The 25,918-nt window shown below is 37.5% G+C and overlaps 13 protein-coding genes across 13 annotated transcripts; 7 read left to right on the top strand and 6 right to left on the bottom strand.

Annotated features, from left to right (window-relative positions):
- Positions 1-300: 300 nt before the first annotated feature.
- Positions 301-697, top strand: B0P05DRAFT_585224 (thioredoxin-like protein; the record flags this gene model as incomplete). The annotated part of the gene is made up of 3 exons (XM_051582421.1): positions 301-307; positions 352-586; positions 631-697. The coding sequence occupies 3 exons, from the start codon at positions 301-303 to the stop codon at positions 695-697; spliced, it is 309 nt and encodes a 102-aa protein (XP_051437124.1).
- A 2,067-nt stretch (positions 698-2,764) lies between these two features.
- B0P05DRAFT_465744 (uncharacterized protein) lies at positions 2,765-3,025 on the top strand (the record flags this gene model as incomplete). Its single annotated transcript, XM_051574285.1, has 1 exon — positions 2,765-3,025. The coding sequence occupies one exon, from the start codon at positions 2,765-2,767 to the stop codon at positions 3,023-3,025; it is 261 nt and encodes an 86-aa protein (XP_051437123.1).
- B0P05DRAFT_18594 (uncharacterized protein) lies at positions 2,964-3,541 on the bottom strand. Its single transcript, XM_051573172.1, has 2 exons — positions 3,027-3,541; positions 2,964-2,976 (listed from the first exon to the last, which is right to left on the bottom strand). Exon 1 carries the CDS (start codon positions 3,369-3,371, stop codon positions 3,072-3,074), a length of 300 nt encoding a protein of 99 aa, XP_051437122.1. The 5' UTR covers positions 3,372-3,541; the 3' UTR covers positions 2,964-2,976; positions 3,027-3,071.
- Positions 3,469-4,447, top strand: B0P05DRAFT_465779 (uncharacterized protein; the record flags this gene model as incomplete). Its single annotated transcript, XM_051574287.1, has 4 exons — positions 3,469-3,728; positions 3,812-3,925; positions 3,987-4,126; positions 4,281-4,447. 4 exons carry the CDS (start codon positions 3,469-3,471, stop codon positions 4,445-4,447), a joined length of 681 nt encoding a protein of 226 aa, XP_051437121.1.
- A 3,638-nt stretch (positions 4,448-8,085) lies between these two features.
- B0P05DRAFT_585222 (uncharacterized protein) lies at positions 8,086-9,139 on the top strand (the record flags this gene model as incomplete). Its single annotated transcript, XM_051582420.1, has 2 exons — positions 8,086-8,835; positions 8,885-9,139. The coding sequence occupies 2 exons, from the start codon at positions 8,086-8,088 to the stop codon at positions 9,137-9,139; spliced, it is 1,005 nt and encodes a 334-aa protein (XP_051437120.1).
- A 294-nt stretch (positions 9,140-9,433) lies between these two features.
- B0P05DRAFT_585221 (uncharacterized protein) lies at positions 9,434-9,998 on the bottom strand (the record flags this gene model as incomplete). Its single annotated transcript, XM_051582419.1, has 4 exons — positions 9,434-9,472; positions 9,523-9,774; positions 9,821-9,931; positions 9,981-9,998. 4 exons carry the CDS (start codon positions 9,996-9,998, stop codon positions 9,434-9,436), a joined length of 420 nt encoding a protein of 139 aa, XP_051437119.1.
- Positions 9,999-10,013: 15 nt separating this feature from the next.
- Positions 10,014-11,752, bottom strand: B0P05DRAFT_533252 (uncharacterized protein). Its single transcript, XM_051577191.1, has 2 exons — positions 10,402-11,752; positions 10,014-10,337 (listed from the first exon to the last, which is right to left on the bottom strand). The coding sequence occupies exons 1-2, from the start codon at positions 11,695-11,697 to the stop codon at positions 10,266-10,268; spliced, it is 1,368 nt and encodes a 455-aa protein (XP_051437118.1). The 5' UTR covers positions 11,698-11,752; the 3' UTR covers positions 10,014-10,265.
- B0P05DRAFT_533248 (uncharacterized protein) lies at positions 11,736-12,946 on the top strand. Its single transcript, XM_051577190.1, has 4 exons — positions 11,736-12,381; positions 12,429-12,467; positions 12,516-12,619; positions 12,685-12,946. Exons 1-4 carry the CDS (start codon positions 11,841-11,843, stop codon positions 12,793-12,795), a joined length of 795 nt encoding a protein of 264 aa, XP_051437117.1. The 5' UTR covers positions 11,736-11,840; the 3' UTR covers positions 12,796-12,946.
- B0P05DRAFT_533240 (uncharacterized protein) lies at positions 12,875-14,022 on the top strand. The gene is made up of 6 exons (XM_051577189.1): positions 12,875-12,991; positions 13,037-13,112; positions 13,159-13,315; positions 13,369-13,527; positions 13,576-13,860; positions 13,906-14,022. The coding sequence occupies exons 1-6, from the start codon at positions 12,907-12,909 to the stop codon at positions 13,975-13,977; spliced, it is 834 nt and encodes a 277-aa protein (XP_051437116.1). The 5' UTR covers positions 12,875-12,906; the 3' UTR covers positions 13,978-14,022.
- A 69-nt stretch (positions 14,023-14,091) lies between these two features.
- On the top strand, positions 14,092-19,258 carry B0P05DRAFT_533239 (uncharacterized protein). Its single transcript, XM_051577188.1, has one exon. It carries the CDS (start codon positions 14,207-14,209, stop codon positions 19,211-19,213), a length of 5,007 nt encoding a protein of 1,668 aa, XP_051437115.1. The 5' UTR covers positions 14,092-14,206; the 3' UTR covers positions 19,214-19,258.
- B0P05DRAFT_533237 (reactive mitochondrial oxygen species modulator 1-domain-containing protein) lies at positions 19,143-19,739 on the bottom strand. The gene is made up of 2 exons (XM_051577187.1): positions 19,470-19,739; positions 19,143-19,420 (listed from the first exon to the last, which is right to left on the bottom strand). Exons 1-2 carry the CDS (start codon positions 19,702-19,704, stop codon positions 19,308-19,310), a joined length of 348 nt encoding a protein of 115 aa, XP_051437114.1. The 5' UTR covers positions 19,705-19,739; the 3' UTR covers positions 19,143-19,307.
- A 1,472-nt stretch (positions 19,740-21,211) lies between these two features.
- B0P05DRAFT_533227 (uncharacterized protein) lies at positions 21,212-21,989 on the bottom strand (the record flags this gene model as incomplete). Its single annotated transcript, XM_051577186.1, has 5 exons — positions 21,212-21,233; positions 21,284-21,511; positions 21,560-21,596; positions 21,651-21,904; positions 21,951-21,989. Coding segments are annotated over 4 exons (421 nt in total), but the record flags the coding sequence as incomplete, so codon positions are not given.
- Positions 21,990-22,036: 47 nt separating this feature from the next.
- B0P05DRAFT_533226 (uncharacterized protein) lies at positions 22,037-25,473 on the bottom strand. The gene is made up of 7 exons (XM_051577185.1): positions 24,871-25,473; positions 24,116-24,822; positions 24,037-24,070; positions 23,834-23,888; positions 23,648-23,780; positions 22,619-23,592; positions 22,037-22,577 (listed from the first exon to the last, which is right to left on the bottom strand). The coding sequence occupies exons 1-7, from the start codon at positions 25,446-25,448 to the stop codon at positions 22,092-22,094; spliced, it is 2,967 nt and encodes a 988-aa protein (XP_051437112.1). The 5' UTR covers positions 25,449-25,473; the 3' UTR covers positions 22,037-22,091.
- Positions 25,474-25,918: the final 445 nt, after the last annotated feature.

Here is a 25,918-nt window from a genome sequence, read left to right as displayed (position 1 = left end):
CAACTCAATAACAGCATCTTTTTCCGAGAGTGACTATAGTTTCTCTACCCAAAATAGATCAGGTAAGCCATATTTTGTTTGTGTACATCCTGATTCTTCTATCTAAATGAGGATTACTTACTATGGGCGATATTAGTCAGCCATTTTGAAAGGCAATGCGTAGTTCATTTTTGATTGGCTGTCATGTCCTGTTTTGCATATTGCTAATTAATCAACTTGACAAGAAGAGTATAAAAGACCTCTCTCTCTCTCTCTCTCTCTCTCTCTCTCCATAACCTACAGTATACACTATTTTAAAACATGTCTGGTAAGATAAAAGACTGCTCTTTAATGTGATATTCAATGAATTAGACAAAATTGTGCTTTACAATGCCCGTATGTATCCATATGCCCAACGTGCTTATATTGCTCTAAAGGAAGTGGATGTGGAGTCTGAGCGTGTCGATATTGACCTGTCCAACAAGCCTGATTGGTACAAGGACATTAATCCTGAACTTAAGGTTCCTGCTTTGACTACAGAAGATCAAAGTATTGCCGAATCTTTAGGTATTATCAAATACATCAATGATCGATTCCCCGAGAAAAAGTAAGCAGTCCTTCAAAAGTGATATTGGCTAACAAATCACAAAGCTTATTAACTCAAGATCCTTTAAAGCGTGCCAAGATTCGATTTGCTATCGAGTACTTTTCGTCCTAGGTTATTCCCAAGTTTTACAAGCTCATATTTCATTTTTACTCTGAAGGAGCAAAGACAGACTATGAAAAGAACATAAATGCCACTTTGATTCGTGTAAAGTATCAAATATAATGTTACTTGTAGACTCACTTTTTTATATAAGTTTGATGAGCTTTTGAAGAAACAGTCTCCAGATGGCCCTTATTTTCTTGGCCAAGAATTCTCTTTAGCTGATATTACCATGGCATTGATGCCATCAATCAACTTCTTTTAGGTGGTCTTAAATTAGAAGCTGTTGAATCCAGTCCCAGACTTGCTGAATTTTTTTAAGGGTCTTAAGGCAAGACCTAGTGTTCAAGAGACATAGATTGGTGCTGAAGAATTCGTTTTTGCCATAAAGAAAAGGTATATTGACAAAAACTAGCTATGCTTGATCTACCCTTAAATTAAAAATCACATAATGGCTTACCTCTTTAACCAGCCACGTTTATCAAAAGTAGCTGCTTACATCTAATTCATTTTACCGAGAAAATAAAGAGATTTTGTGAACAAAATGCCATGACAAGATGATACTCTAATCGATTCTTTCAAATTGGGTTAATACAATTAAATCCTTCTCAGCGCATAATTCCATAGTCATTGTGCAGATCATTCTATACTAGGGAAAAGAAAAGAGTGTTTAAACGAAGACATGCCCTCAAATCGAGCAGTTACTGTACAGAATAAATGGATCCATTGAGTCCTACGGTGCCTTCTTTTGTTCATACAAACAATGAATGCAATTCTTACTGTTTTTATAGTATTTATATCGGTGATCTACTCACTCAGAGCTAATGCTAAGGATTGCTCGTTACTCAACTGAAGTGTATTTATGCAATGCAGTGTGTCTGTTATAACGTTGTTTTATACAGTTTTTACACTTTAAATTCAGACGATGTTAGTTTTTTCTAGACGAATCAAAAAAAATTAGACAAATTACAATCAATCAGAGATTTGTATGTGGACCAACTTTGACCAACCTGGACCAACCTGGACCAACCTGGACCAACCTGGACTAACCTCGACTAACCTCGACTAACCTGAACTAACCTGGACTAACCTGGACTAACCTGGACTAACCTTTTCTAAAAGTTACTGATATGCCAAAATGGAAAAGGAAATTAAAAGTTACTTCCTCCTTTAAATAACGATGCAGGACTGGTTTAAACAATTGATTCAGATATCTTATATTGTGCAAATTTCTCTTCTTTTCATGTGAAATGATTAATTGCTGCGAAGAGCTTAGGGAGCAAATTCAGCATGTCTGCTTGCTTTGATCAAGGCAGTCACTCGGTTTCTGATTATTTGGACTTTAGAGTATTAAAGGACTGCACAGTCGTCAAAAGAATATATCTCTCTTTTTCTTCTTTACAGATATACATCATGCTTAACTATAACAACTGTGTTCGTGCTAGAAATGAATCATACAGTCATTACACACATAAACAGTAGCATACTGTATGACCTGATCTAGGGGACTGGAGAAGAAAATTGAAAAGCAGCACTGACATCTTATCCAAATGCCGCCCTATTCAGTAAATTGATTTCTATAGTCTCGAGCATTATGACAACACCTGAAACTGTACAATGCTTGTGTACCTTGATATTCATTTCATAAAAAATGTGGCTTTGAACACCAAAACCAACAAGTTCGCTTTTTCATAAAGGAGGTTTCAAAGCAGCTGCTTTTTCAATTATTCTATTACTGTGATCTGACATTAAATAAGTCTTCATTTACATACTAAAATATATCATAATCAATTTACATCAGAAATAGACATAAAAGAACCTCTTGTACTGAATAAGACAATGTATCTTTTAACAGACTAAGACTTATGACTGAAATCCATAGTTTACATTATTTAATCAATTTAAAGTAGTCTATGATAATAGAGACTCAGTCATTTGCATGAACTCTACTACTACTTACTCCGACATCTCTTCAAAAAATGATAACAATAAAATTAGATAAACAGTCTCAAAGTATCTACCTTTGTCTCTACATTATTTTATCATATAACTCTCTATTATCAAGACATCACAATTACCATGTTTCAAGATTTTTCAAGTCGATTCTCAACATATTTTTCTTGGATATTAACGGCTTCCCTACTATCTCAGCCTTATGATTATTTTGACTTTGTTAACACCTTTGAGCTCGACAAAAGACGCGCTAATACTGCTTACTTGAATACCATGAAGGCAGCTCTGTCTTCTAAAAAAGGAGACAAGAAGCTCTTGATCGCCAAAGTGATCAATGACTTCAATGTAATCAGACGCTCTGCTACAACTATCTACAATATCCTCTAACCTTTTATTTATTTGTTAATATTAGGCAAGGGATAATCAAACACAGTCAGAGTTTGCAAAGAAGTACAAAGAGTTCTGGCAAGCGAAGGAAAAGACGACTTCTGAAGAAAGAATGGAAAAAAGAAGAAGATTGGCTGCAGAGAACAGTAATGAAGTTATCTGTTATGCTTATGAATCGATAACTAAAAAGGTGAGTTTTGAAGAATAAAACAACGATAACTAGAACACGGATCAATGAAAAATAGATAGCAGCAGTGGCGACAGGATCAACAGCAACAGAATCAACAACATCCGCAACTACAGCAGTAACTACAGCAGCAGTAGCAGACGAAACTGATGGAATCATAAGTTGCCTAGAAGATATTACTTATGATGCGTAAGTTTAACAATATTTTGTCAATAGTGTTCATGTTGTTTGACTGAGTTTTTCTTTTGGATCCAGAATGAACGAAAAGTTTATCTTCCCTGACCAAAGCGATGCTATTGAAGATAAGACACTTATCAAATTAAGAGAATTGACAGGCCTGCCAAACAAAGAATTAGATCAAGATTGCCAAACACTACTAGCAAGTCTGGATAGCTGTGCTCCAAGTGCAATTGTTCTTAGAAAGATAATAAGAAAGCATGCATGCAGCCCCAACGAGCAATTTGACCTTTCCGTGCACTATGCAACTAATTTTATTGAAGTCATGGCAGTCCATTTGTAAGCAATACTATGTGCCCAAAAAAAAAAAATAACCTTTGCTTTTTTGGCTTTAATCGCCATAGCTTAAATTTGATTGACAGCCCAAGAAACCCTTTACAACAACAGCAATTGGAAAGAAATACTGCCTTCTTAACCACAATTCCCATTCTGCATAATCTGTTTGTAGATTGCAGCGATATCATTGATATGCAATGGTAGGTCTGTTACTTAATATGAAACTACATATCTAAATTCCAATATGTACAATTTATATAGGGTAGAAAAGCAGGCACCTTCTACAGGAGAAACTAAATGGGACGGTATTGCTTTCCAAGTCAACAAAAAGTCAATCACTCCTCTTTTCGTAGAGCTCTCAGGTGGTATTGACTTCAATAATGGGCCAGGAAAGGCCAAAGGTGATGAAAAAAAGATGCTCAAGCAATTCATTGATTTGCTGAAGATAAGAAAGGCAGAAGGGGATGAAAGTCCCACACAATATTATGTCAGATATCATGGTGAGATTACTGTAATTGTTTAGGATAACATAATTGCTAATCACCTTCTTGCTAGACTTGAAGCTATACTTCGAATCTCTGACATTCTTTGATGATTGTTTTGTGAAACGCACACATCTTGAAGCTGTCTGTCCCACCAACCCTGCCACTCTAAAAAAGTTTCTACAGTCTACCCCTTTGCTGTACAGATATCGTGAAGCTATCCTTTGCTCAATGAAATGAATAAAGTTGATTGTACATGTTGCTAAAATTTAACTGAGAAAGTGAAAAGACACATTTGCTTAAATAAGAGCATATCAAGTAAATTCTGCATGACTAGAATCTTTCCAATCAAATGGCTTCATGGAACCTTCGTTATGCTGTCTCTTCTAAAGTTCATGTAGAAAGAACCCCTTTCCTTTTTTTTAATGAGGCAACCGAGACACTCAAACATTATTGGCCGTTCATATGCTTACGTCACTAACTCTTATTGTAGTATGTAAGGATGATGCGCAGTACTTTAGTCTTTTTTTATACAGTTAAACAAACCCTCCTGGGTTGTTTAGGTAGATTGCCCTCAAACATCAGCACTCCCGCTCGATATCCTTTCAACACAGTATATGGATGGAGTGTTGAACATCCTACTAAGCTTTGGGCTTGCTCTATCGACAACGCTGAAAGTAGACATCCAAAAGATGGTTGCTTTTGAAGCTTGGACTTTAGACACCCCGAAGTGACGAAGCTTTAGGAAAGCATAACCTTGTCCTTCACTTCGTAGGAGTCTGGGAAAGGCATCAGCACTCCCGCTCGATATCCTTTCAACACAGTATATGGATGGAGTGTTGAACATCCTACTAAGCTTTGGGCTTGCTCTATCGACAACGCTGAAAGTAGACATCCAAAAGATGGTTGCTTTTGAAGCTTGGACTTTAGACACCCCGAAGTGACGAAGCTTTAGGAAAGCATAACCTTGTCCTTCACTTCGTAGGAGCTCAATCAAACTATGACTATTCCGTTTGAACATACCAAGTAAGCATTAAATTTATTTGTACTTATTTTTACTTTAGGTATAGACGCTGCTCATGCTCGCTACTTTCGACATTGGTGCACTGTGATTACTTGCTTAAAAGCTTTTTGTTGATGCTAGGTTAGACTGTCTCTACTTACTATGTGGTATTGGATTCCGCTGTAGTGTTTGATGAAAGATCTCATAACATTGTGTACTATCTTCTTTGTATGACATGCATTATATCTGATTTCAAAATCTCTTAAATCGCCCACCATGATAGTTTATATCACGTTTAACGCTTTCTCTCCTCTCTTAGCAGAGCGTTTCATTGTATTTGATAATTACTTCAAAAATAAATGCCTAAATTACGACATTCATTTTGTTGTCTTTATATGTAATAGCCTTGTAAGCTTTGGTCAAACTTATGAGATTAATATGCTGCCTGTCTGTGTGTGTGTGTGTGTGTGTGTGTGTGTGTGCGTTTCTTTTGTAATGAAAGAAAATTAGCAAGAACAGATCCACAAACTCCCGAGTCAGTATCCATTTTTATGTATTATAGACGATATTTATTTCTTTGAAATGGTATGAAGCTACGATTTTGACAAGCCTTTTTAAACTCATTGCAAAGCTGCCTTGAATAGTGGTAAATTATCAAAAGACGTGTCTTAGCTCTAGCTAGTCAAAGCGTCCCTTGTGACCTGATCTAGGAAGCTGAAGAAGAAAAACAAGAAGTCAACAGGTCAAAGTAAGTAAAGCAGCACTAACATCGTACTCAAATGCGCCCTATTCAGTAGATTGAGAGTATTTAATAGTACAGATAAACTCTTTAAATATTGTATTCGAACTTGTACCGTATAGTGATCCTTCAAATAAGGCACATTGGTATTCATACTATAATACTTTTTTCATTGAGATTGAGATGGGTCAAAATTAGTGTTGACATGCATTGGAAGCTAAGAGCATCATACCACTTTTAGAACTCAGCTTAACATTGATTGCGGATTTTGCCTGCTTTATATACTCACCAGCATCTCCTAAAAGAGATACATCCGTTTGAATTCTTTTGAAATACATACAATTACAAATCCACACAAAGGTGCCATAAAGTACTTTTATGTGCAAAAGAAGATTCCAAATGCCTACAAACTATATTCATTTACATTTATAATGATTTGAACCAAAAAAGAGAGATTTGTAAAAAATGACCAAAAACCACTTTCGGCCAAAGGGTGCTGTTCGTGAAAGTCCTCAGTTTGGCAACTTCTGGTTTCCTTTTTGACACTACTAGACGAGAAATAGAGCTGTCGACGAGCTTAAATACTTAAAATAGGCACCAAAGTCTATATTTGCTGGTCAAAGTGTTTGCTTACCAACTGCACAACAAAAATCGTATGGTAGGAGCAGTAAACCTTACAGATATTTTTACCAATTTTCCAAAGATTTTGCCAGAAAGCTTACTGTTTTTCTTACATTAATAGGCTTAGAACGTAGAGATTTATACCTTTTGCTATTGCACATAAGCCATACACTTACGTCTTCTTGCAGTTTCAAGCAAAGGCTTAGTTTTTTATGCTCCTCAAGGCAATCAAATCGGTCTCATTTCTTTATTTATTTTTAATTTCTTAATGTCAAACATTTTATGTGCACGATGCTACTTAAAGCGTACAAGCTCAATGAAGTTATGGACAATTGCTTTTGTAGAAAAAGATATAGAAAAAATGCAGCTCAATTAAACCATACGAAAAATATTGGTGCGTCCACTATATGGATAACGATTGAAGGTCTCAGAAATGACCACATAATATCGATCATACGCTATTCTTTGATGAGCCATTGTTTAGCGATTAAACAATTAAAACAGCTACTTTTTTAAGTTAAAAGTATGTTGTTTTAGTTCCAAGCATGATCAGTGCGAAAATTGTGAGAATTCGTTTTTCAACATATGGATTGGACTGTAGAAGACAAAAAGAAGAAACCTTACTTCAAAAAAAACTTTTTGAGACGCTACTTTCTTTGCTATGTTTCTCCGTTTTTGCAGTCAAGACCAAACTAACGCTTTTTAATAATAAAAAAATGTTTTCTGTATTCTGCATTCATAATCAAAACCAATGTCGTGTCTCATTTGTTCCGTAAAATCGCAAGATCTGATAACTAGTATTCTTTAGAAATACATAAAAGTAATGTCCTACTAAATATGTATATAGAAAAAAAAGTGCGAGACGTCCGAATAATGATGCCATTGTCTTAGATAACGAAAAACTTCAGGGTCGGATAAACTATCTAAACGGATTCGGATCACGATTTTCAACGTCTGTCTTTTATTCCATTAGCCAATCAATACGTCGCTTTTACGCATTTGTGAATGCATCTTGATACAATAGTCTATGTCACACACATACAAAAAGAGGAAAGGAGCAAGATTGTTTTTGCTTTTTTGTTGATGTGTGGAGACCTGTTAGATGACAAAAAAAAAAAAAAAGAGAGGAAAAAAAGTATTCGGAGTTTTGTCGATGTTTCTATCTCTCATCATCCGACATCACTACACAAGCATTACGAAGGTTATTTTTTTTTGTTTTCAGTAGAAAAATAGTCACTTTTCTTTTTGCATTTCGTTTACTTTATCATATACAAAGCAATTCTTGTTTTTAAAAAAAAACCTGAAAGAAAAGAGGTACTCGTTTACAATAAGGAAAGTTCTTGTTTAGAAAAAAGACCAAGTTTTCTAGCAAAAAAAAGAAAAAAAAATTCAAGCGGCACTTCGTTTCAGGCTTATATTTGCAGTCTCACCATTTTTCCACACACATATAAAATATAAAAAAAGACAATCTTTTCATTTTAAATCTACTCTTTTCTTCTTTCTTCTTCAATTAGCATGAATACAACTTATTTTGGCACGGAAAACTCGAATGAGCATTTGATGTATAATGCAGGCGAGAAATTCAAAGAAGAGAAACACCCTACCTTATCATGGCCCACATCCAATGATTTTATGTCCAACCTTACTAGTGTTGGTCAAGCCATATGGCCTAGTATACCATTGAATGACAATGTGCCTCTAGATCCCTTATTTTGGCAAACAAGCCAACATGCAATCAAACAAGAATGGTCATTTAATCCTATGTTTATGCAGCCAATGCCATTTATGATGCCTCCCACACCTCCTGTGGGTTCTCCTGATCAACAAGTCAACACGAATTTGTCTTCTTCTGTCTCTTCTTCCTCTTCTTCATCATCTTCTTCTGTCTCTTCTACCCATCAAAACAGAAAACCAAGTATGACTGAGCCAATGCAACAAGAAACAACAACAACAACAACAACACCTACATCTCTATCCAATTCACCTCAAGTACCTACTTCTTCAACAAAGAATCGTGGTATTCGAAGAAAATCATCAGAAGGCCATACTGCTCGCACTTATCGTAAACGAGCTTCTTCTTATCCTTCTGTTGCTTCTGTTGTATCTCTTTCTGCTCATGAACCTGTAGCCCGCCTCATTGATGGTATTGAGCACATTACATTTCTTTACTCGCATGATCGTCTGGTCAAAGAATACACAGTCCGTACTGATGTTGACAGTGTCTGTCTTGATGACATTCCACTCAGTTTCCGCATGCAAAATGCAGTAAGTAACTCAATACATTCCATCTGTGTTCTCATATATTTATTTCTAGATTTATCCACGAGCCAATGTGCCAAAGGAAGAATACGATGGTAATCGCTGGGAATATGAAACTAGCTGCAACAAGCTAGGCTGGGAACTTTGCTGGCTTAATCAAGATCAACTTGTTGGTCGCCGTGGCTTAATTCAACGTGCTGTTGATTCTTATCGCAATCGCCATGCCGATATGCGTTCCAGACGCGTTACACGTCAAGAAAAAGTTGCTAATGGTACACTTAGAAAAAGAAGAGCTAAAAAGTGTCCATAATATGTAAATGTTAATTTGTTTTGTTTGTAAATATATATATATATGTGTCTGTTTCTTTTTTGTTCTGTATCCATGAACGTTTTTTTGCGTCAGTGCGTGTTGAATAGAAACACAACAAATAGCTTATAATTTCCATGGCAACGTCATCTGTCATGACACTATAAAGACGTTTTTATTTATTTTAGTCTTTTCTAGAACAAGTCACAGTGGCATTATGCAATTTTGCAGCATAGTAGGTAGTACAAACAATAGGCACCTTGTATGAAATCATTTCTTCGCTTCTGGATCTGTCTTTTATGCAAATCGAACACGTTTCTTTTTCTTTTCAGGTTCCTTAAAAACGGTAAATAACACAGGTCAAACATGTCATTTTTTCTTTTTACCTCTTCCTTTTTGGTGGCGTCTATCTTTGCCTTGATTTTTTGTTTTCTGGCTTCTGCTTTCTTTTTCTTTTGTGCTTCAAGATAAGCTTGCTTGATTTGTTCTAATTTTTCCTTTTTCTTTTCTGCCTTCAAGTCTTTTTTAGCTGCTTTTTCTTCAATGATTTTTGCAATTTGTGCCTTTTTTTCTAATTTCTTGTTCACTTTTTCATCTTCTTTTTTGGCTGCTTTTTCAACTAAATCTAGCATGAAATTCTAGAAGGATATCAACAAGGTATTGATTGAATGTCATCATCTTTACCTTGCTTGCAAATTTAGGATTGTCTAATTCTGAAGATCCTTTCACGCGCTTTTTATGTTTTGTCTTTTGAATGTGAGTTTGTTGTACAGGTATCTTGGTTTGTTTTTTGTGCTGTCATGAGTTAATGATGAACCAAAAAAAAAAGAAATGAGCAATTCACCTTTATTGATTTAGACATTAGATTAAGAAAAGTAAAAGAAAAGAAAAAAATGAAAATGTGGCTTTTTTTAAATGCGCCTTTTTAAACATACTATTATTATTAATTTTTTCATAAAGGGGGAAGGGAGGGGTATTTAAAAGATGGTTGGTCGCTTGGTAGATTTACTATCAGAGAAAGGCATAGATCGTTTTTGGCCTTGAAAAGGTTCACTACTCTTGCTCTTGTTTTGACTTAAAAAGGACAACATGGTAGATCTTTGATGTGGACAGTTTTGACTGTAAGGTACTAGTGTCTTTTTAGGATTTGTTTTGAGTTCATGTGCCTTGATACTAAGGGAAGCAATTTGCATGATTTCAGGTAAAGTACGTATAGTTTTGTCAGATGCATTTGCCTTGACTAATTCAGTATATTCGGGTAAAAGAGATCTTACATAACGCTGCATAAGAGAAGGATCATGAAGATCCATTTGGGCAATACGACAATACCGTGAGTATCGATTGTTGTATTCATCAATATTATCATACAACTTCATTTCCAGACCAAGTAAATGCTCAGCATAGACTGCCATGCGTCTTGTGTTGTCGCTTTTGGGTAAAGTAAATTCATGGTCCATGCTTAAAGGCATTGTTTCTTCTTGTGGTTTTTGCTTCACTCGTGCTACAGGTGAAATACTACGCGATGCATCGGGGAATTGTCGCTTAAAGATTTGTTTAGCCTTTTCCCATGTATAGTCTTTGTTAAGTAAGTGTTGTTTAGCCCATTCGATCTGGTCAGAAGGTAAAGCATGGACCAGCATGGATTCCCAGACAGCATTGATATGAATGGAATTCAGACTGGCAAATTGAGTCGCTGTTGCTTCAAATTGCTCAAGGAATTGAGATGTTAAAAAGACTTCCGAGGCTTGTGAAGGAGGCGAAGAAGTAGTACTAACAGGTGGAGGAGGAGACGTTACGCTAGCCTTTGGCTCTACAGTAGCAGGCACATTTGGAATAGGTACAGGATCCGACTGAACAGGCATAAAAGCATCCGGAATAGACACAGGAGCAGGTTGAGTGACAACAATCACACTGGGTTGTCCATGTGTTGTCAATTGTATTGGTAATGGCTGTGTGGGAGATGCTTGTGTTGTCAATGAATTCATCTGTACAGCAGGCACCTGTGGTTGCTCATAGCGCAGTGGTATAGATACATGCTGCAATTTTTGTATCGGAGAACCTTGTTGCATAGGAGACACGTTTCTTGACAATGGAGAAGCGCGTTGGATTGGATCTTGCCAATGGACTTGATCCATTTGTTCTGATTTAGTCACTTCCACTGTCTGTTGTAACTGACGACTGACATATACAAGTTCTTGCTTTACCATGTCGGACGCATTAGGTGAATGAGTCGTGATTAACTGATGGATGCGTAACAGATGATGAGTCGATGTGTTGGTAGCAGACACTGTGGCAGACTCTAAAGACTGTTGTCGTTGTATATTTTGAATAGAAGGATAAATCGCTTTTAATACGTTGTTGATCATTTGAAGTTGTTCATATTGATCAATGGCCTGTCTTAATGGACTGTAGATAGTGTCTTGGTCGACTGTCTTTTGATCTATCGACTGTTGCAAGTGATTGACAGCATTTATAAATCGTTCTGAGGCATCTAATAATTTACATGCCATTTCACAGGCTTTGATATACATAGGATCTTCCTGAGGCTGTCGCAGATCCATATTGATAGAGAAAAAGAAGAAAAACCCAGTTGTATGGGGGGGGGGGGAGGGGAAACGTGGATTGAATCAAGAGAGCATTGTGACTGTGCTTCAATTGCATTAAAGCATATACACGATGAAACGCGTCTTGATTCATTGTATTCATGCTTAAAATAACCACTCGATTAGGAAACAGTATTACTCGTAGAACCTATATTCGACCTCATTACTATTCACAAGAGCCCCTTTCTAAAGCAATACAGAGAAAGCGTCTTCCATTGAATGACCTTGATCCAAACAAGGTATTATGGACACTGATTGGTACCAATGCCACTGTCTTTCTGGGATGGCAATATGCTATACAGTCCTATAAACAATTTGGTGATCCTGCTTGGTTAGAATGGATGAGTAGGCATTTTGTTAGTTCAGAAGATGCAGTCAATCATGGAAGATACCATACTTTACTTACTTCTGTTTTCTCCCACCAAGACCTGACTCATTTGGGTGTGAATATGCTTGTGTTGCATAGTATGGGACAAGGTGTCATGCAGGCCATTGGTGTATCTCGCTTCTTGGGGCTATATACAGGTGCTGGTTTAGTTGCTTCTATGGTAGGTATAGGATATCGAAAGTATATTCGACCTAGATTGGAGAACAAGAGAGGATCCTATTCAAGAGCCTTGCATGGTTCCATGGGTGCATCAGGTAAGACAAAAAGAAAGCAATCACATGTCATTCACGTATATATCTAGGTGCTGTTATGGGCATTACTACTTTCTTTGCTTGTGCTTGTAAGGATGATATCGTCTAATTTGACTCTAGACTAAAGCCTATTTTAGTTCCAAAAGCAACATTCCTAGTCTTTTTTATAGTCCCAATGCCAGCTATTGCCGTTGTTGGTTTATTTGCTGCTTATGATGTATATCAATCTTATGCCATTAAAGTAAGTCTATGTCTTTGTTTGCAGTGTATTGAATTCCATATTCTTTTCTTCTTCCCTTTCTCTAGCGAGGTAGTTTAGTGGATAGTGCAGCTCATTTAGGTGGAGCTGCTTATGGAGCTGCTTATTGGTTTACAAGAGTAAGGCCAATGTTAAGAGCAGGCAGATGGCATATCTAATCTCTGATTCGTTAAATAATTTTTTTTTTACTTTTATTTACCCCCAATAAATGGCTAGTGTTGGGTCCTGTTTCCCCCCTTTTTTTCTTTTTTTTATCTTTTTTTTACACTATGGATTCTGTTCAAAGCGTTTTGCCATACTTGATTCCAGCAGTTATTGCTGCTGGTAGTGCTTACTTTTTTATGAACAAAAAGAGTAAGTCGAGTGACATTGGTTGAGATGTTGACAGTGATAAACTAGGTGAAGTATTGGATGCCAAGGTGTTTAAAAAGTTCAAGTTGGCTGAAAAGATTGTTATTTCTCACAACACAGCCATGTAAGTCATATGTAGATATGATAATGTCTTAACTAGTCTATTTTAGTTATCGTTTTGCTTTACCTCGCAAGGATGCTGTGTTGGGTCTTCCTATTGGCCAACATGTATCTGTGATGGCTGAAATCAATGGCAAGCAAATCTCTCGTAGTTATACACCTACTAGTTCAGATGATGATCGTGGTTATTTTGATTTACTTGTCAAGGTAATCTATGTGTATATACATATACATATATATATACTTAATCCAAATGATAGTCTTATCCTATGGGCAATATTTCTCGGTTATTCAGTGAACTCAAGGTCGGTGATGAAATGTCTGTTAGAGGACCTAAAGGTAACTTCAACTATACTCCCAATATGTGCAGAGCCATTGGTATGATCGCTGGTGGTACTGGTATTACCCCTATGCTTCAGGTAAGTGATAAAATGGAGAAAAGAAAGGTGGCTTAATGTGTTGTGTAGATCATTCGTGCTATTTGTAAGAATCCAAATGACAAGACTAAGGTCAACCTTATTTTCGGTAATGTCTCTGAAGAAGACATCTTGCTTCGTGAAGAATTAAATGAATTGGCAAAGAACAATGAGAATTTGACTGTCTATCATGTCTTAAACACACCTCCTGCTAACTGGACTCAAGGTGTTGGATTTGTTACTGCTGATATGATTCGTGAACAATGTCCTGCTCCTGCCAGTGATATCAAGATGTTACTCTGTGGTCCTCTGCCTATGGTGAAGGCCATGACTGAGGTAAGTTTCATGCTATCATCTTTATTTACCTAAATCATCTTGTAGCATTTGATTGAATTGGGTTATGATAAACCTCGCGCTGTCAGTCAACTCTCTGATCAAGTCTTTAAGTTTTAGAAATCATCCTCATCCTAATAAAAATTGCATTTTAAGAAAAAGAAAGTCACATTACTCTTGTCATACAATTTGGCTTCAACGACTTGCATATTTCTTTTTTTTTTTCTTTAAAACAAGAAAGAACAGATCATAATACATATATATATATATATACAAAAAAAAAAGAACCATTTTAACATATTAAAGAAATAAAAGCTTTTAGAAAAGCGAGTGTTGTCTTTTTTATACTATGTCAGGCAATCCTCCTCCTACAAAGCAATCTGCCACTTGGTTAAGCAATATTCTTCGACCACGCGCTTCTTCCATCTCTGTCGAAGCCTGTCTTAACCTTTCTTCAAGAGACCCTTCACAGCCACTCGACGCAAGACCCATTCTTCCTTTGCTGGAACCCACTCAACCCTTGGCTTCTCGATGCAAACACTTGTTGGCATTTTCTGATATTTGCAAGAATTATCGCTTTACTCACTTGGAAAATGTGTTCTTTACTGTTCAAGATATTCTGGAGCCCGCCATGCCTCAAGAAGCTAGACATACAGTCTTTGAATTCATGTTGGCCTGTATTGTGGGTCAATATGCAGACTTGGGTATGGCTCGGGTCACATTTTATGCCTTGTTGCGCAATTACGCTCTTTGGGATGATTTCGGTGACATGTATCGAGTTTTGTTTGCTTTATGCAAAGGGGGTCGAGACATTTCAGGATTTGAAAAGAACGTCTGTAAACTTTTGATTCATTGGCTACAACAGCCTGCATTAAAAAAACAACCTTATCTTGGTGATGTGCTCCATTTACTGACTGTGATTGCTAAGTTCAACTTTGCCTTGTTTGAAGAAGAAGAAGTGACACAGATGATTCTGGCGATACACCAAGCGTTTTTCTCATCCCAACATGCAGACGATATGCAGGCCTGTCTTGAGTTTGCGGATATTGTGGTTCGCTATCGATTTGTGCCTTTTGATGCATTGACACCCTTCTTGGAGATGCTGGCTGCCTCTGTGATGTTATTGCCCACCACACACAAGACATCGTCTACAGCAGGTGCCCTTGTGTCTTGTTGGCCTATCTTTCTCAACTTGCTTCGATCGCATTGTGCTCATTCGGCTATTTTAACGCTCTGTCGATTTCTGGATAAAGAACCTTCAAAGTCAGACAACTTATTGATAAAAGGCGCCATTGCCTTGTTGAGTGAAACAGCATGGGGTAAGAACAGCAAAACAGGCGCAGAGACATACATGGTATCTGATTCAGTCATCTTGATGTACTTGAAACGAGCTGCCAATAAGGACTCAGATACGATCAACAGCACCCTTCTCGACTGTCTAATGACGCTGGTTGAATCACCCGAAAATAACGATCTCGGATTGATGGAATGGGAAGCTGTATGGGATATTGTGGATGTGATTACTCGCTATATACTCAAAATGACAGACAATAACAGTAATTACGATGTTCAATTGTTCAATCATAGCAGTCCTTCTGATTGTCAATGTATTCGCCCATTTTCTCGGTTCAGTCAAGTAGTGATTCAGTTGCATAAAGACAAGCGATACAAGGGACCTATGGTTCGGTTCATTCAGGTACTTTATCAACTCAGAGGTTATTGTGATGATGATACAGCACACTTGTTATTGGATTATTATGTGACTGAACACGCATTCTTACCTTCAACTGAGCATTGGCTGCCCTTGTTACAACACGTCACGCATACGTTCTTTATCCACACTAACCCAAACACTTGTACACCCGCTATACGATTAAAAATGCTGACCATTGTCACGAATGTGTGTGTGTCTGTCAAGGACTTTTATTCTGAGCTGATGTATGAAAATATTGTGATTCCAATGATGCAGAAATTACATTTAGAACAAGACGTCAAGATTCGACAAACAGCGATTGATCTGATTGTGTCTTCCTTATCTGATTGTCAAAATGAGTCTATTTTTGATCGATTGATGGTGGTCTTGAGGAAATGTGCTACTTGTCAATGCACGACAGAAGACTTACAACAGCAGCAGCAGAAATCAACTCGACAACGTACACCGCAAAAGCCTTTGTTTGTGACAGACACAGCAACAGATTCCTTTTTTGATATGGACCATCATTGTATGGGATTTCCAGCCATGATGGGTATTTCGGAACTATTTGAGAATCTCTTGTTAGCCTCGAATGGTAAATTATGCTGCAAGACGTTTGATGTCATTGCTGACATTGCTAATGATGCTGCTGATCTGTCCTGTCCTTATGGCGGCCCTAAAATCGTGGCGCTTGACTTACTCCTGCGTCTTCGTTGTCCTACAAATCATCATATTTATCTCATTGAAGATAGTAAGTTCATTCGTGCGGTTGGTGATCATGACTTTAAAACAGACTCTTTAGATCTACAAGAAGAAAACAGTGTGATTGCATACATTCGCTCACAACAACAACACAAGCGTCAAGAAACAGAACGAAAGAAATCCCAAGACAGTTTCATGCCTGGTCCTGCCATGAAAGCAACGGCAGTACAGCCTACGACAAACACAAAGCCTGTTTTTTACCCAAGTCCTCATTTGTTTTCATACAGTGAATCAAAAGACGACATTGTGTTGAATATAAACGAGATGCTTCAATCGTTCATCAAAGTCTTATCTGATTCGCCCAACTGGGTTGTCATTTTGTTTCTGTTGAAGCGCTTACCTCAACAGCTGAGCAACAAACACTTGTTTTGTGGCGCATCACCTTCTATCAACAAACTGCGTCGTCTTTTGGTGCGATGGACAAGTACACGCAAGTTTCTGGAAAACATCGTCAACCTTCCGCCTCACATCAAGCGCAATGATCTCAATGTTTATGCCTACAGTTTACTTACTGTCTTGATCTCGTATCGCCGTGTATTTACTGAACCTAAACAAGATCAAGATGAAATTGTGTATGCCTTTTATGTAGGCATCATGCAAGTCACACCAGCCACTCGTCTGTGCATTAACGCATTGGCCGTCTGTTGTCATGAGCTACCTTTATCTGTGGCAAAGATGCTGAACGAGATCTTGCAGCGCATGTCACAGATCATTTCTGTCAGTAGTGTCTCTGTTCACATTTTAGAGTTCTTGAATGGTCTGGCTCGATTGCCCAATTTGTATGCTAATTTTACGGGTGATATGTACAAGCCTGTGTTTGCTATCGCCTTAAATTACCTTCAACACTCTCATTCACAACAACAACAGCCATCCCCACTCAATACTCCCTCTGCTTCTCCCTTGATGAGTTCAGGAGTGAGCACCAATGTGGCTGCTTCACCTACCTTGTCTATCGCCGCCGCTCAAAGAGAAGCAAGCCAAGGTGCTCTAAAGCAATACGTACTCATTATGGCTTATCTTGTGATCACTGTCTGGTTCACGGCTATTCCTCTACGCGAACGTCGTAAGCATGTACCGTTCATCATTCAGAGACTCTTGAGTGGTATTTCGATGGGCAAACCGATTGACGAACAGACATACACATGCATTGATATGCTGTCTCGGTTTACGTTTGCCGATGTAGGTTTAGCACCTGAAAAGTCAATTGTTTCCAAGATTTTGATGGGCGATGGGGACCACAATGTGTCTTCTTCAAAACAAAGTCAACGTACTTGGGTCTATGGTCATACACTCTTGACATTGCGCACAGCGAAATCTTTAGGCTGGGTTGAGGTGACCATTCGAAGACCTTCAGGCACTGTTTCCATGATGTGTCATGTTGAAAATAAAATCAAGTCAGAAGATATTGATTATCGAACTTTACCTGCCTTATTGATGATGCAATATCAACCGGACTTGATGGCTTACAAGATCCTCAAGGATCGTGAGCAAGTAGACAAAATGGAAGCGCAAGAGACATCTATTAAGCCAGAGCCAGAACAAGAAGGATCTGCTTTGGGCATCACGTTTAATGAAGAAGAAGGCAAACGATTTCCTACTGGGGCAGCCACACGTAGACCTTCAGATCAGGCGGTGGTCAGTGCTACGATTGCGACACGCTCTGAGGGACTTGTGATGGCACCTTCTGTTTCTTCAGAGCAAGTGCCTGTCTCGCCAGCAGCCACCTCTTCCGCCAGTATATCACCTGTACTCACACGTCGTCCTTCACTTTCACAAAAGGGTCTTTTGGGCATTCTTCAAAAAGATTCAGAGACCACAGAGACACCCAAACCAGCTGAAGATATAGACCTGAAAAAAGCAGAAAAGGCTGTCCATGTGATCATGTCAGACCCCACATTACCCAGTGGCGAAGCCAACACACTTCATAACCCCATCTCGCAACTTCGCAAAACAGAGCCATCGATGGATCCTGGCTTTCTATACCTTCAATTCAACAATTACCCCGATATGGCACGCTCGATGGACATGTCTCCTCCTTTACCTGACGACGAATCCACAGCACGTACCTTGGCCACCTTTGACCGTATCCCTGTTGTCGATTTCCACAAGATCGGTGTACTCTATGTCGGTAAAGGACAGACCCATGAACGAGAGATCCTGGCCAACACATACGGTTCCCCTGACTATGTCCGTTTCTTGAATGCTTTGGGTACAATTCAACGATTGCGCGGGCGCACAGGCAACTCGGGCGGCTTAGATCGAGACATGGATATTGACGGACCCTACGCTTACTTTTGGAAAGACGATGTGACAGAAGCCGTGTTCCATGTGGCCACCTTGATGCCGACCGATTTGACACGCGATCCTCAATGCAGTGCTAAAAAACGGCATATTGGTAACGATTATGTGTCGATTGTCTACAATGATTCAGGCATGGACTATGCTTTTGATACCCTTCCTTCTCAATTTAACTTTATCAACATTGTTGTCTCGCCTCACTCCATCTCGACAGAAGCTGTGAGTCCTTCTCATGCGATGGTAGGTGCTGAAAACACGTTCTTTAAGGTCGAGATGCAAAAACGACCTGATATGCCGGATATTGGGCCTATGGGTGAACCCAAATTGGTCAGTGCTCAGTCCTTGCCGGGGTTTGTGCGTGGTGCTGCTTTACATGCCAATATTTTTGCTCAGGTGTTTTGGCAGAGTGCAGGTGCTGGTGGTAAACGTGAATATGTGTCTCATTGGCGAGAAAGACTCAAGCAAATCCAACGTGTCAAGGAACGATTGGCAGGTAAATCAAATACTGCTACACCCAATACAAGTGATATAGGTACACCTGGTAAAATTGGCAAAGATGGTTATCCCTATGAAGCTTTACTTGATTTTACAAAATATACATAACCAAAAAAAAAGTACGTCTATACATATATATATATATATATAAAATTCCTTTTTTTATAAATAAACAACTATACATGTCTCTTTATATACATCACTAATGCTTTAAGTTACTATAAATATATCTGTGTTGATTTTCGCGTTGTTGAATCATGACAGGCAAATTGGAAACAGGTAAGCGATTTTCTGCACGAACAACAGACCCTATGGCTAATAGAAAAAAATAAGATACTATGTTTTAGAGGATACTATGACCTACACATAAAGAAACCAAACGAAGCAGCAGAACCAAGCATATACTGACTCAATAAACTAACGGCACTCTTGTTACCAGGACCAAATCGGATCAAACTAACAGTGCCAAATACAAAACCAATACATAAGCCAACGGTGCCACCCATAGCAGCACCCATTTTCATTTTATCAAAGGTCGAAGGCTCCATAGTATTTTTTTTTTTAAGAAAAAAAAATAAAAAAGTTTGGGAAATTTGCATTTAAGGGAAATGCAAGGACTTTGAATCTTTTACGCGGCCAAAGTCACATCCAATGATTTCATGCAGGCATGCTTTATATCCATTAAGTACCAGACTTATTATACGATCTTGGATTGTGAACTAACTTTCCTTACAACTCATTCTGAAAGAATTGATATGCATAATAACACCAAACATGTATTGGTAGCCTGCTGTAGATGCGAGTTTTGATTGAAATAAACCATCATTTCTGCCTTCTAACTTCCTTTTTTTTTTGAGTTTTCTTCGTTTGAGCATACATCAAAGAACATATTTGTAGAAATATGGCAAGTTTTGAAAAAGTCAAGAAATTACCATTTTGGCCTTATGATACCTCTACGAAATCTTCATTTTTCACTATTTTGCGACTAGTGATCAATAGAGACATTTTAGTAAGGATTGCTTCTCTAAGTCTATAAAACACACTCCAAGTGTTAGATTTGCAAAAGTACAATAAAAAATGTACGCTACAGCTCAAAAACAGAAATCACGTTTTGAAGGATAGTTCGCTATCTTTATATTTAGCAGTTTTCGTTCTTTACGCCATTCGATAAGAATTGTTTATATCTACCAATGTTGTTAATATACTTTTTTGACATCTCTTTGTTTTTAGACACTTTTTGTCCATCGTTTGTTTTGAATTTCTAGATTTTTTTTTATGTATTGGATGAAAGTTTTATTAAAAAATTCGTATAAATGGAAATTAGTGTATGTAAAGCAAAGTGACTAGCCATATGAAATATCTTTAAAACAATGCTTTTGTGGAAGCATTCAGCACGATTATATGAGTCTTATATAATCCCAAAGAAAATAGCCGTCATCTGGGCTACCCTTTAATATGTCCTAAAAAAAGATATATTAAGTTTTTCGTTCGTTGCTCCTGAGAGTCAGTATTCTTTATATCTTTTCTTGTTCAATGCTGCAGATGGCAATACCAGTACCACAAGTAAAGGACACCATTTCAAAATGTCTTCAATTACTTGGCGCTTGACACAATTGTTGAAACCTAAGAGATACAGTCTTTCACAAGAGTTTATAGTAAAATCCGGAACACCACCAAGAGTGACCAGACCAACGTACTAAAAAATTCTTTAGACGAAAGAAAGGTGAGTTTTTAAATATCTCTATTTTTTTGATTTTGGTTTTGACAAGACTGATTTAAACTCAGATACTTTAGGGAATACTCCCTCTATGAAGCTTTTTATCAGTTTAAGCTTGACTTGCAATCCATTTATTGATAGCTCGACATGTTTTTTCTGATACTTTAAAAATCTTGTTTTTTGTGAAATACAACAATTCTTAAAACTAGTATTTTGCGCTTGTTTGAATCAACTAAATTCTTGGTAAAATTTGATATGTGATGGTTACACAATACATATGCATAAAGAATACAAAGCACATCTGTCAAACAAACATTCAGATTTTGTTATTGAATTAAATGTACAATTTTTATTAAAAGAAGCCATGGTGATGCCCGTGATGACCATGATGTCCATGGTGATGATGATGACCTATACAATGATTCAGTCTACATATTTTCTTGATGTTTTTTTTTCTTTACCATGATTACCGCTAAAGGGAAATCCAACACTACCTCCACCCATCATACTACCAAAACCATTTTGCACAGGTGGTGGAGGTGGAGGTGGATAGTAATTGGCATAGCCTTGTTGTTGATGATAATGCTAAGCAGAGAATTCAGTTAGTTTTACACAAAATAAGGTCTAATTCAGACCAACTTACTCCACCATGATGATTATGGTTGCCAAGAAACTTTCCAGCTGCAAAACTATAGCCAGTCAGCATACATATATGTGGACTGCAATATTCTACTTACCCAAATAGACTCCCAGCAATAGCACCACCTGAGAATCCTAAGAAACTCAATTAATTTACACTAAAAAAAAACTTGACTATCCTGTCCATACCATGAAATACTTTTCCTAGACCTCTTTCTCCATCAACTCCTTCTTGACTTGATGGTTGTGTAGGGTATGTGGTTGCTACAGGGTTAGTGGCACCATGATATGTACTATTTTCTCCTGTTGGCATTTGCTGAGGAAATCCGTTGTGATAGTCAGGTGTTGCTTTTGATTCACTCGTAGGAATTTCCCATTGCGTTGTGCCTGTTGCTTGTTCTACATAATAATATCGTTGTGATGCTTCATCCCATAATGCGATCCTATATCTATTGAGTAAAGAGCATTCAAAATATATGGTTAGTTTACCATCCAAGGGGAAGTGAAGGAGGTTGCGGTCTATTCATATTAATAAAGTAAAAAAAGAAAAAGAAAAAGAAAAGACATCTTTAGTCTATTTTAAATCATAACAGCGCCAATCGAAATTATACTTGGCATACGTAGTTTTATTTATGCATCCTCTGCCTGTTTTGTAACAATAGTCTCAACAGATTCTTTCATTTTATCTGCATCTACATACACTAAAAAGTAAGGGTTGGCAGTAGACCCTGTTGTGTCATGAAATATTTCACTCTCATTGACTTTGGTGACTAGAGAATCATTGTATTTCCACCATTGATTCTTGGCATGATCCAAGATATAAATCCAATAGTGACCATAATTGGCTTGGCCCTGATGAATAAACACAGCATGCAGATTATAGGCTACTTTGGTATAATCCTTGTACTGAGACGCAATCTTGGATTTGAGTTCTTGAATCTTTTGGTTTCCTTCAACAATAAGTTGTCTCTTTTGCTTAGCTTCTTGACTCAATATTTCCAATGCATTGTTGACTTGTTCTTCCTTTTCCGACAGTTCTTGACTAGCCTCCATCTTAAATTCTTCAAGCACTTGGCGTGCTGCTTCTAATAGATCGGGAATTGGCATATTGCAAATCTATTTAAGCGGTGAGATACAATAGATAGATAATGACTTACATCTGAATGTGTGTATTTCTTGACTTGTCTTGTGTATGAATCAAGTTCAGTTCTCCAGACAGCCACTTGTGTTCTCTTCTCTTTTGAGCTTTCAAAGTTTTCTTCAACATACCTATCGAGATAGATTGTCTTGTCAAATTGGATATAAGCATTTGATTTATATACATTGGCTGTCGCACGATCAAATTGTACACGCTGAACAAGGATTTGAAGAATAGGGGGAAATGACTTGACAGTGACTTCCCGAGTAGCTTCATGCCCACCTTGAAAATCGACTTGATTGGCAAAGAAGTATTCATCCATAATATCATACAAATTCTTTCCTTCTTTAGCATCCACAATGATGTGCGAAAAGTCTTCTTCTTGTTCTTTTTTAACTATCTCCAGAGTTGTATTGTCACAATAAGAAAGGATTTGACGGGCTTTTCCATAAAATGTTTGGCGTATCATATCATCCACTTGTTCCCCATCTTCTGTTTTCTTTAAAGGCTTGAGAGCAGCTTCAACGAGATACATCATATTGCCCATGCACTCAGTCACGTCTTGTTGTTTACCAAACATCATAATATCCACACTAGGTCTTTCTTTTTGCTCCATAGGTTCTTTTTGATCCATTGGTTTGTGTTTAAGTTGATCCTGTTCAGATACTACTTTTTCATAGGGTGGTGGTGCATCAAGAGGAATAGTTATGTCTTGGTCTTCACTTAATGGAATTTTTTCATTAACATCCGTCATTTCAGTATCTACTGGTTCTTTCATATCTTCATCACCTATCAGCGACAATGTTCCTTCAGTCTGGTTTGAATCAGGTTCCGTCTTCATCTGATTTTCTTTTGTTTCAGTCATGTCTTGGTCTTGAGGCTGTTCTTCCTTTTCATTCAATAAAGCCATGTAGGCTAAGTCATATTGAGGCGAAATGGCTCTTTCTTGACAACGTTGAAGACTGATAAACAGCTCTCTCAAGAGACTAACGACTAAAAAAAAAGAGAGAGATAAATCAGTCCATTATCTATCTGAACATACACTTACACTTTTTAGCACGACGTATTTCAGACTGATCTACTTCAATACCACCAATTGTCTTTCTTTCGCTGTTTTCATCTTCAATATAGTCTTCATTGTTAATCATTGCTTCTCTAAAAGGCAAGATTGTATAATAATACTACAAAGATATTAAAATAAGTCTCGGCATATGTATGTCAATATTCTGTTTACCTGAAGTAAACTATTGAAATAACATGTGTTGCCAATGTTATTCAAGCCTACAGGTCTATGTAGTGTTGCATAAGAAATCTGTTTATCTTGTTTGATATTTGATTTTATAATAGATGAACGGTAGAACTTGCCCGTCCATCCAGTTGTCCTTTCCATAGTTGAAATACAGAAGAAGAAAGAATATAAAAAAAAAGATTACTTACACATTTCGCTGACTATTTATCATATGTGCAGGTACTAGTACTATGAGTATGACATGATACACATGGCTTGTCAACTTACATCCCATTGTATTCTCAGTACTGTTGAACGAAATTCCTTTTTCTTGCTTTAGAAATTCAATGAGTTCTACACTATGTCTTACAATGGCAATGATCTTTAATTTGTCTTGATGTGTGTTTTTCTCAGCGGGTTCATCTGCTATTTTGACTTGATATATACTGATCAACAAATCATCTGGTGTGTCTGGTTGAGCACTAAAGTAAGCATAAGCATCGCCTATATCATTTCGTCCGATTTTTCCTTTGCTGCGTTCAATTGCAATCAGTGTCTGAAGTGTAACTGAATTCTTATGATTCGCAATGACCATTAAATTGTCCATGGCATCATAGGGGTCTATCAAGACAGTGGATTCCTCCAATAGTTTCTGATATGTCCAAGAAACCAGTTGATCAGAAGCATTCGGACTTAATCCCAAGCTGGCATAGGCATTGTTGATATAGTCATCATTAGAATCGGATCGAGTTTCGAGCGTAGGAACAATACCGAGCAGAGTTTGCATATCTGTGGTGATGATCTTCATGTCTGCATCGTGCATAGAAGGAGGTACGCTTGTAGGTCCAAATTGCTGTCTAAGTAAGTCCAGGGTTAACAAAAGTTCTTGATGTATTTGTTCAAGTCTCTCTTGAGTACTTGATCCAGGTTCAAATTCGGGTGGAACAAACATGCCATCGTTCAATTGAAACCCAATTTCCTCCAACAATGCTTGACTAAACATACATATTGAGCATACCAGAAGAATAAAAATCAAGTATTACCTTGTACTATTCATGCCAATGCGTTGTAAAAATGCTCGGTTTTCTGTGTTGATACTTCTTTTAGAGCCATTCAATAAATCATGTACATATATCAAGACAGTGGAACAAGTGCTTGCCAATGTAGGTGTTGGTTCTTTTTGTTGAGCAGAATCTGCAAAGGATCTTGTCTTGGGCAGTGTTGCTTCCAAGTTTTTCAAGGTAGTTATGGACAGCGCTGGAGGCATAATTTGGGTCACGCATGTATATCCACAACCACAGCATCGATAGTTGTGTAAACCTTGAGAATGAAAATGATGACAAGGAAATCCATTACCTGTGCATTGGCTATTGAGTGCTGAACGCTCAATCCTAAGCCAATAATGACATATCTGACATACACAGGATATCGTTTCGGTATCATTAGTACCTTTTTCAGGTTGCTGTTTGATAAAAGACTTGAATATGTGTTGATGATCGCTTTGAAATGTTTCCCAATGAACAAGCAATGCCAAGGGCGAGTAGACAGAAGACGTTGTCTCGGATTGTGTCTTGTCAGATTCCATATTGCGAGGTGGTAGTTCTGGAGCTTCAGTAGTCATTCAGATGTGGAGTATTATGCACACTTCTAAAAGGATTACGGTTGTTTTACGCGTACACCCTCTCTTTTTTTTTTCTTGGGACGGACTTTGAATCCTGTTTCGGTACCTGGTTGTCATAACAACGTACACTTATTAAAAAAAAAAAAAAAAAAAAAAAAAAAAAAAACGTACACTCGAGAAGTAATTACATAGTACGTGCATTGAAATTTTATATTAACCAATACACATTGATATCAAAAAGGCTAGATGTATATAAAATAAACAGAGTCAATTCCAAGAAAATCCCTTTGTACAACCCATATAGTTTAACACTTTTGTCAAGACAATTGACTTATGCGCTAAGTAATGTTTGGGCTTGGCGTATCTACTTTAAAATAACAAAATAGTCACAGCCGATTACAGCTAACAAAACTAGGTTGGGCCAATAAAAAAAATTGGTCATTTCCAAATTAGATTGGGACAAAGTTGCA

Source organism: Gilbertella persicaria (genome assembly GCF_025201335.1).
Source record: "Gilbertella persicaria strain CBS 190.32 chromosome Unknown B0P05scaffold_10, whole genome shotgun sequence".
Taxonomy (NCBI): domain Eukaryota; kingdom Fungi; phylum Mucoromycota; class Mucoromycetes; order Mucorales; family Choanephoraceae; genus Gilbertella; species Gilbertella persicaria.
This window is presented reverse-complemented; position numbering and strand designations above follow the sequence as displayed.

Excerpts from the sequence above, each read along its gene's own strand:
- B0P05DRAFT_18594 (XM_051573172.1), bottom strand. The coding sequence starts at position 3,371 with ATGATTCCATCAGTTTCGTCTGCTACTGCTGCTGTAGTTACTGCTGTA.
- B0P05DRAFT_533252 (XM_051577191.1), bottom strand. The coding sequence starts at position 11,697 with ATGGATCTGCGACAGCCTCAGGAAGATCCTATGTATATCAAAGCCTGT. Across the intron at positions 10,338-10,401 it reads TGCAGCGTTATGTAAGATCT|CTGAAATCATGCAAATTGCT; the intron begins CTTTTACCCGAA and ends TACGTACTTTAC.
- B0P05DRAFT_533248 (XM_051577190.1), top strand. The coding sequence starts at position 11,841 with ATGCTTAAAATAACCACTCGATTAGGAAACAGTATTACTCGTAGAACC. Across the intron at positions 12,382-12,428 it reads TGGTTCCATGGGTGCATCAG|GTGCTGTTATGGGCATTACT; the intron begins GTAAGACAAAAA and ends GTATATATCTAG. Across the intron at positions 12,620-12,684 it reads ATCAATCTTATGCCATTAAA|CGAGGTAGTTTAGTGGATAG; the intron begins GTAAGTCTATGT and ends CCCTTTCTCTAG.
- B0P05DRAFT_533240 (XM_051577189.1), top strand. The coding sequence starts at position 12,907 with ATGGATTCTGTTCAAAGCGTTTTGCCATACTTGATTCCAGCAGTTATT. Across the intron at positions 12,992-13,036 it reads CTTTTTTATGAACAAAAAGA|GTGAAGTATTGGATGCCAAG; the intron begins GTAAGTCGAGTG and ends GTGATAAACTAG. Across the intron at positions 13,316-13,368 it reads ATTTTGATTTACTTGTCAAG|TCTTATCCTATGGGCAATAT; the intron begins GTAATCTATGTG and ends TCCAAATGATAG.
- B0P05DRAFT_533239 (XM_051577188.1), top strand. The coding sequence starts at position 14,207 with ATGTCAGGCAATCCTCCTCCTACAAAGCAATCTGCCACTTGGTTAAGC.
- B0P05DRAFT_533237 (XM_051577187.1), bottom strand. The coding sequence starts at position 19,704 with ATGCAAATTTCCCAAACTTTTTTATTTTTTTTTCTTAAAAAAAAAAAT. Across the intron at positions 19,421-19,469 it reads TTCGTTTGGTTTCTTTATGT|CCATAGGGTCTGTTGTTCGT; the intron begins GTAGGTCATAGT and ends TTTTTCTATTAG.
- B0P05DRAFT_533226 (XM_051577185.1), bottom strand. The coding sequence starts at position 25,448 with ATGACTACTGAAGCTCCAGAACTACCACCTCGCAATATGGAATCTGAC. Across the intron at positions 23,889-24,036 it reads ATAAATAGTCAGCGAAATGT|ACCTGTAGGCTTGAATAACA; the intron begins GTAAGTAATCTT and ends AACACTACATAG. Across the intron at positions 22,578-22,618 it reads AGAAATACACACATTCAGAT|ATTTGCAATATGCCAATTCC; the intron begins GTAAGTCATTAT and ends CCGCTTAAATAG.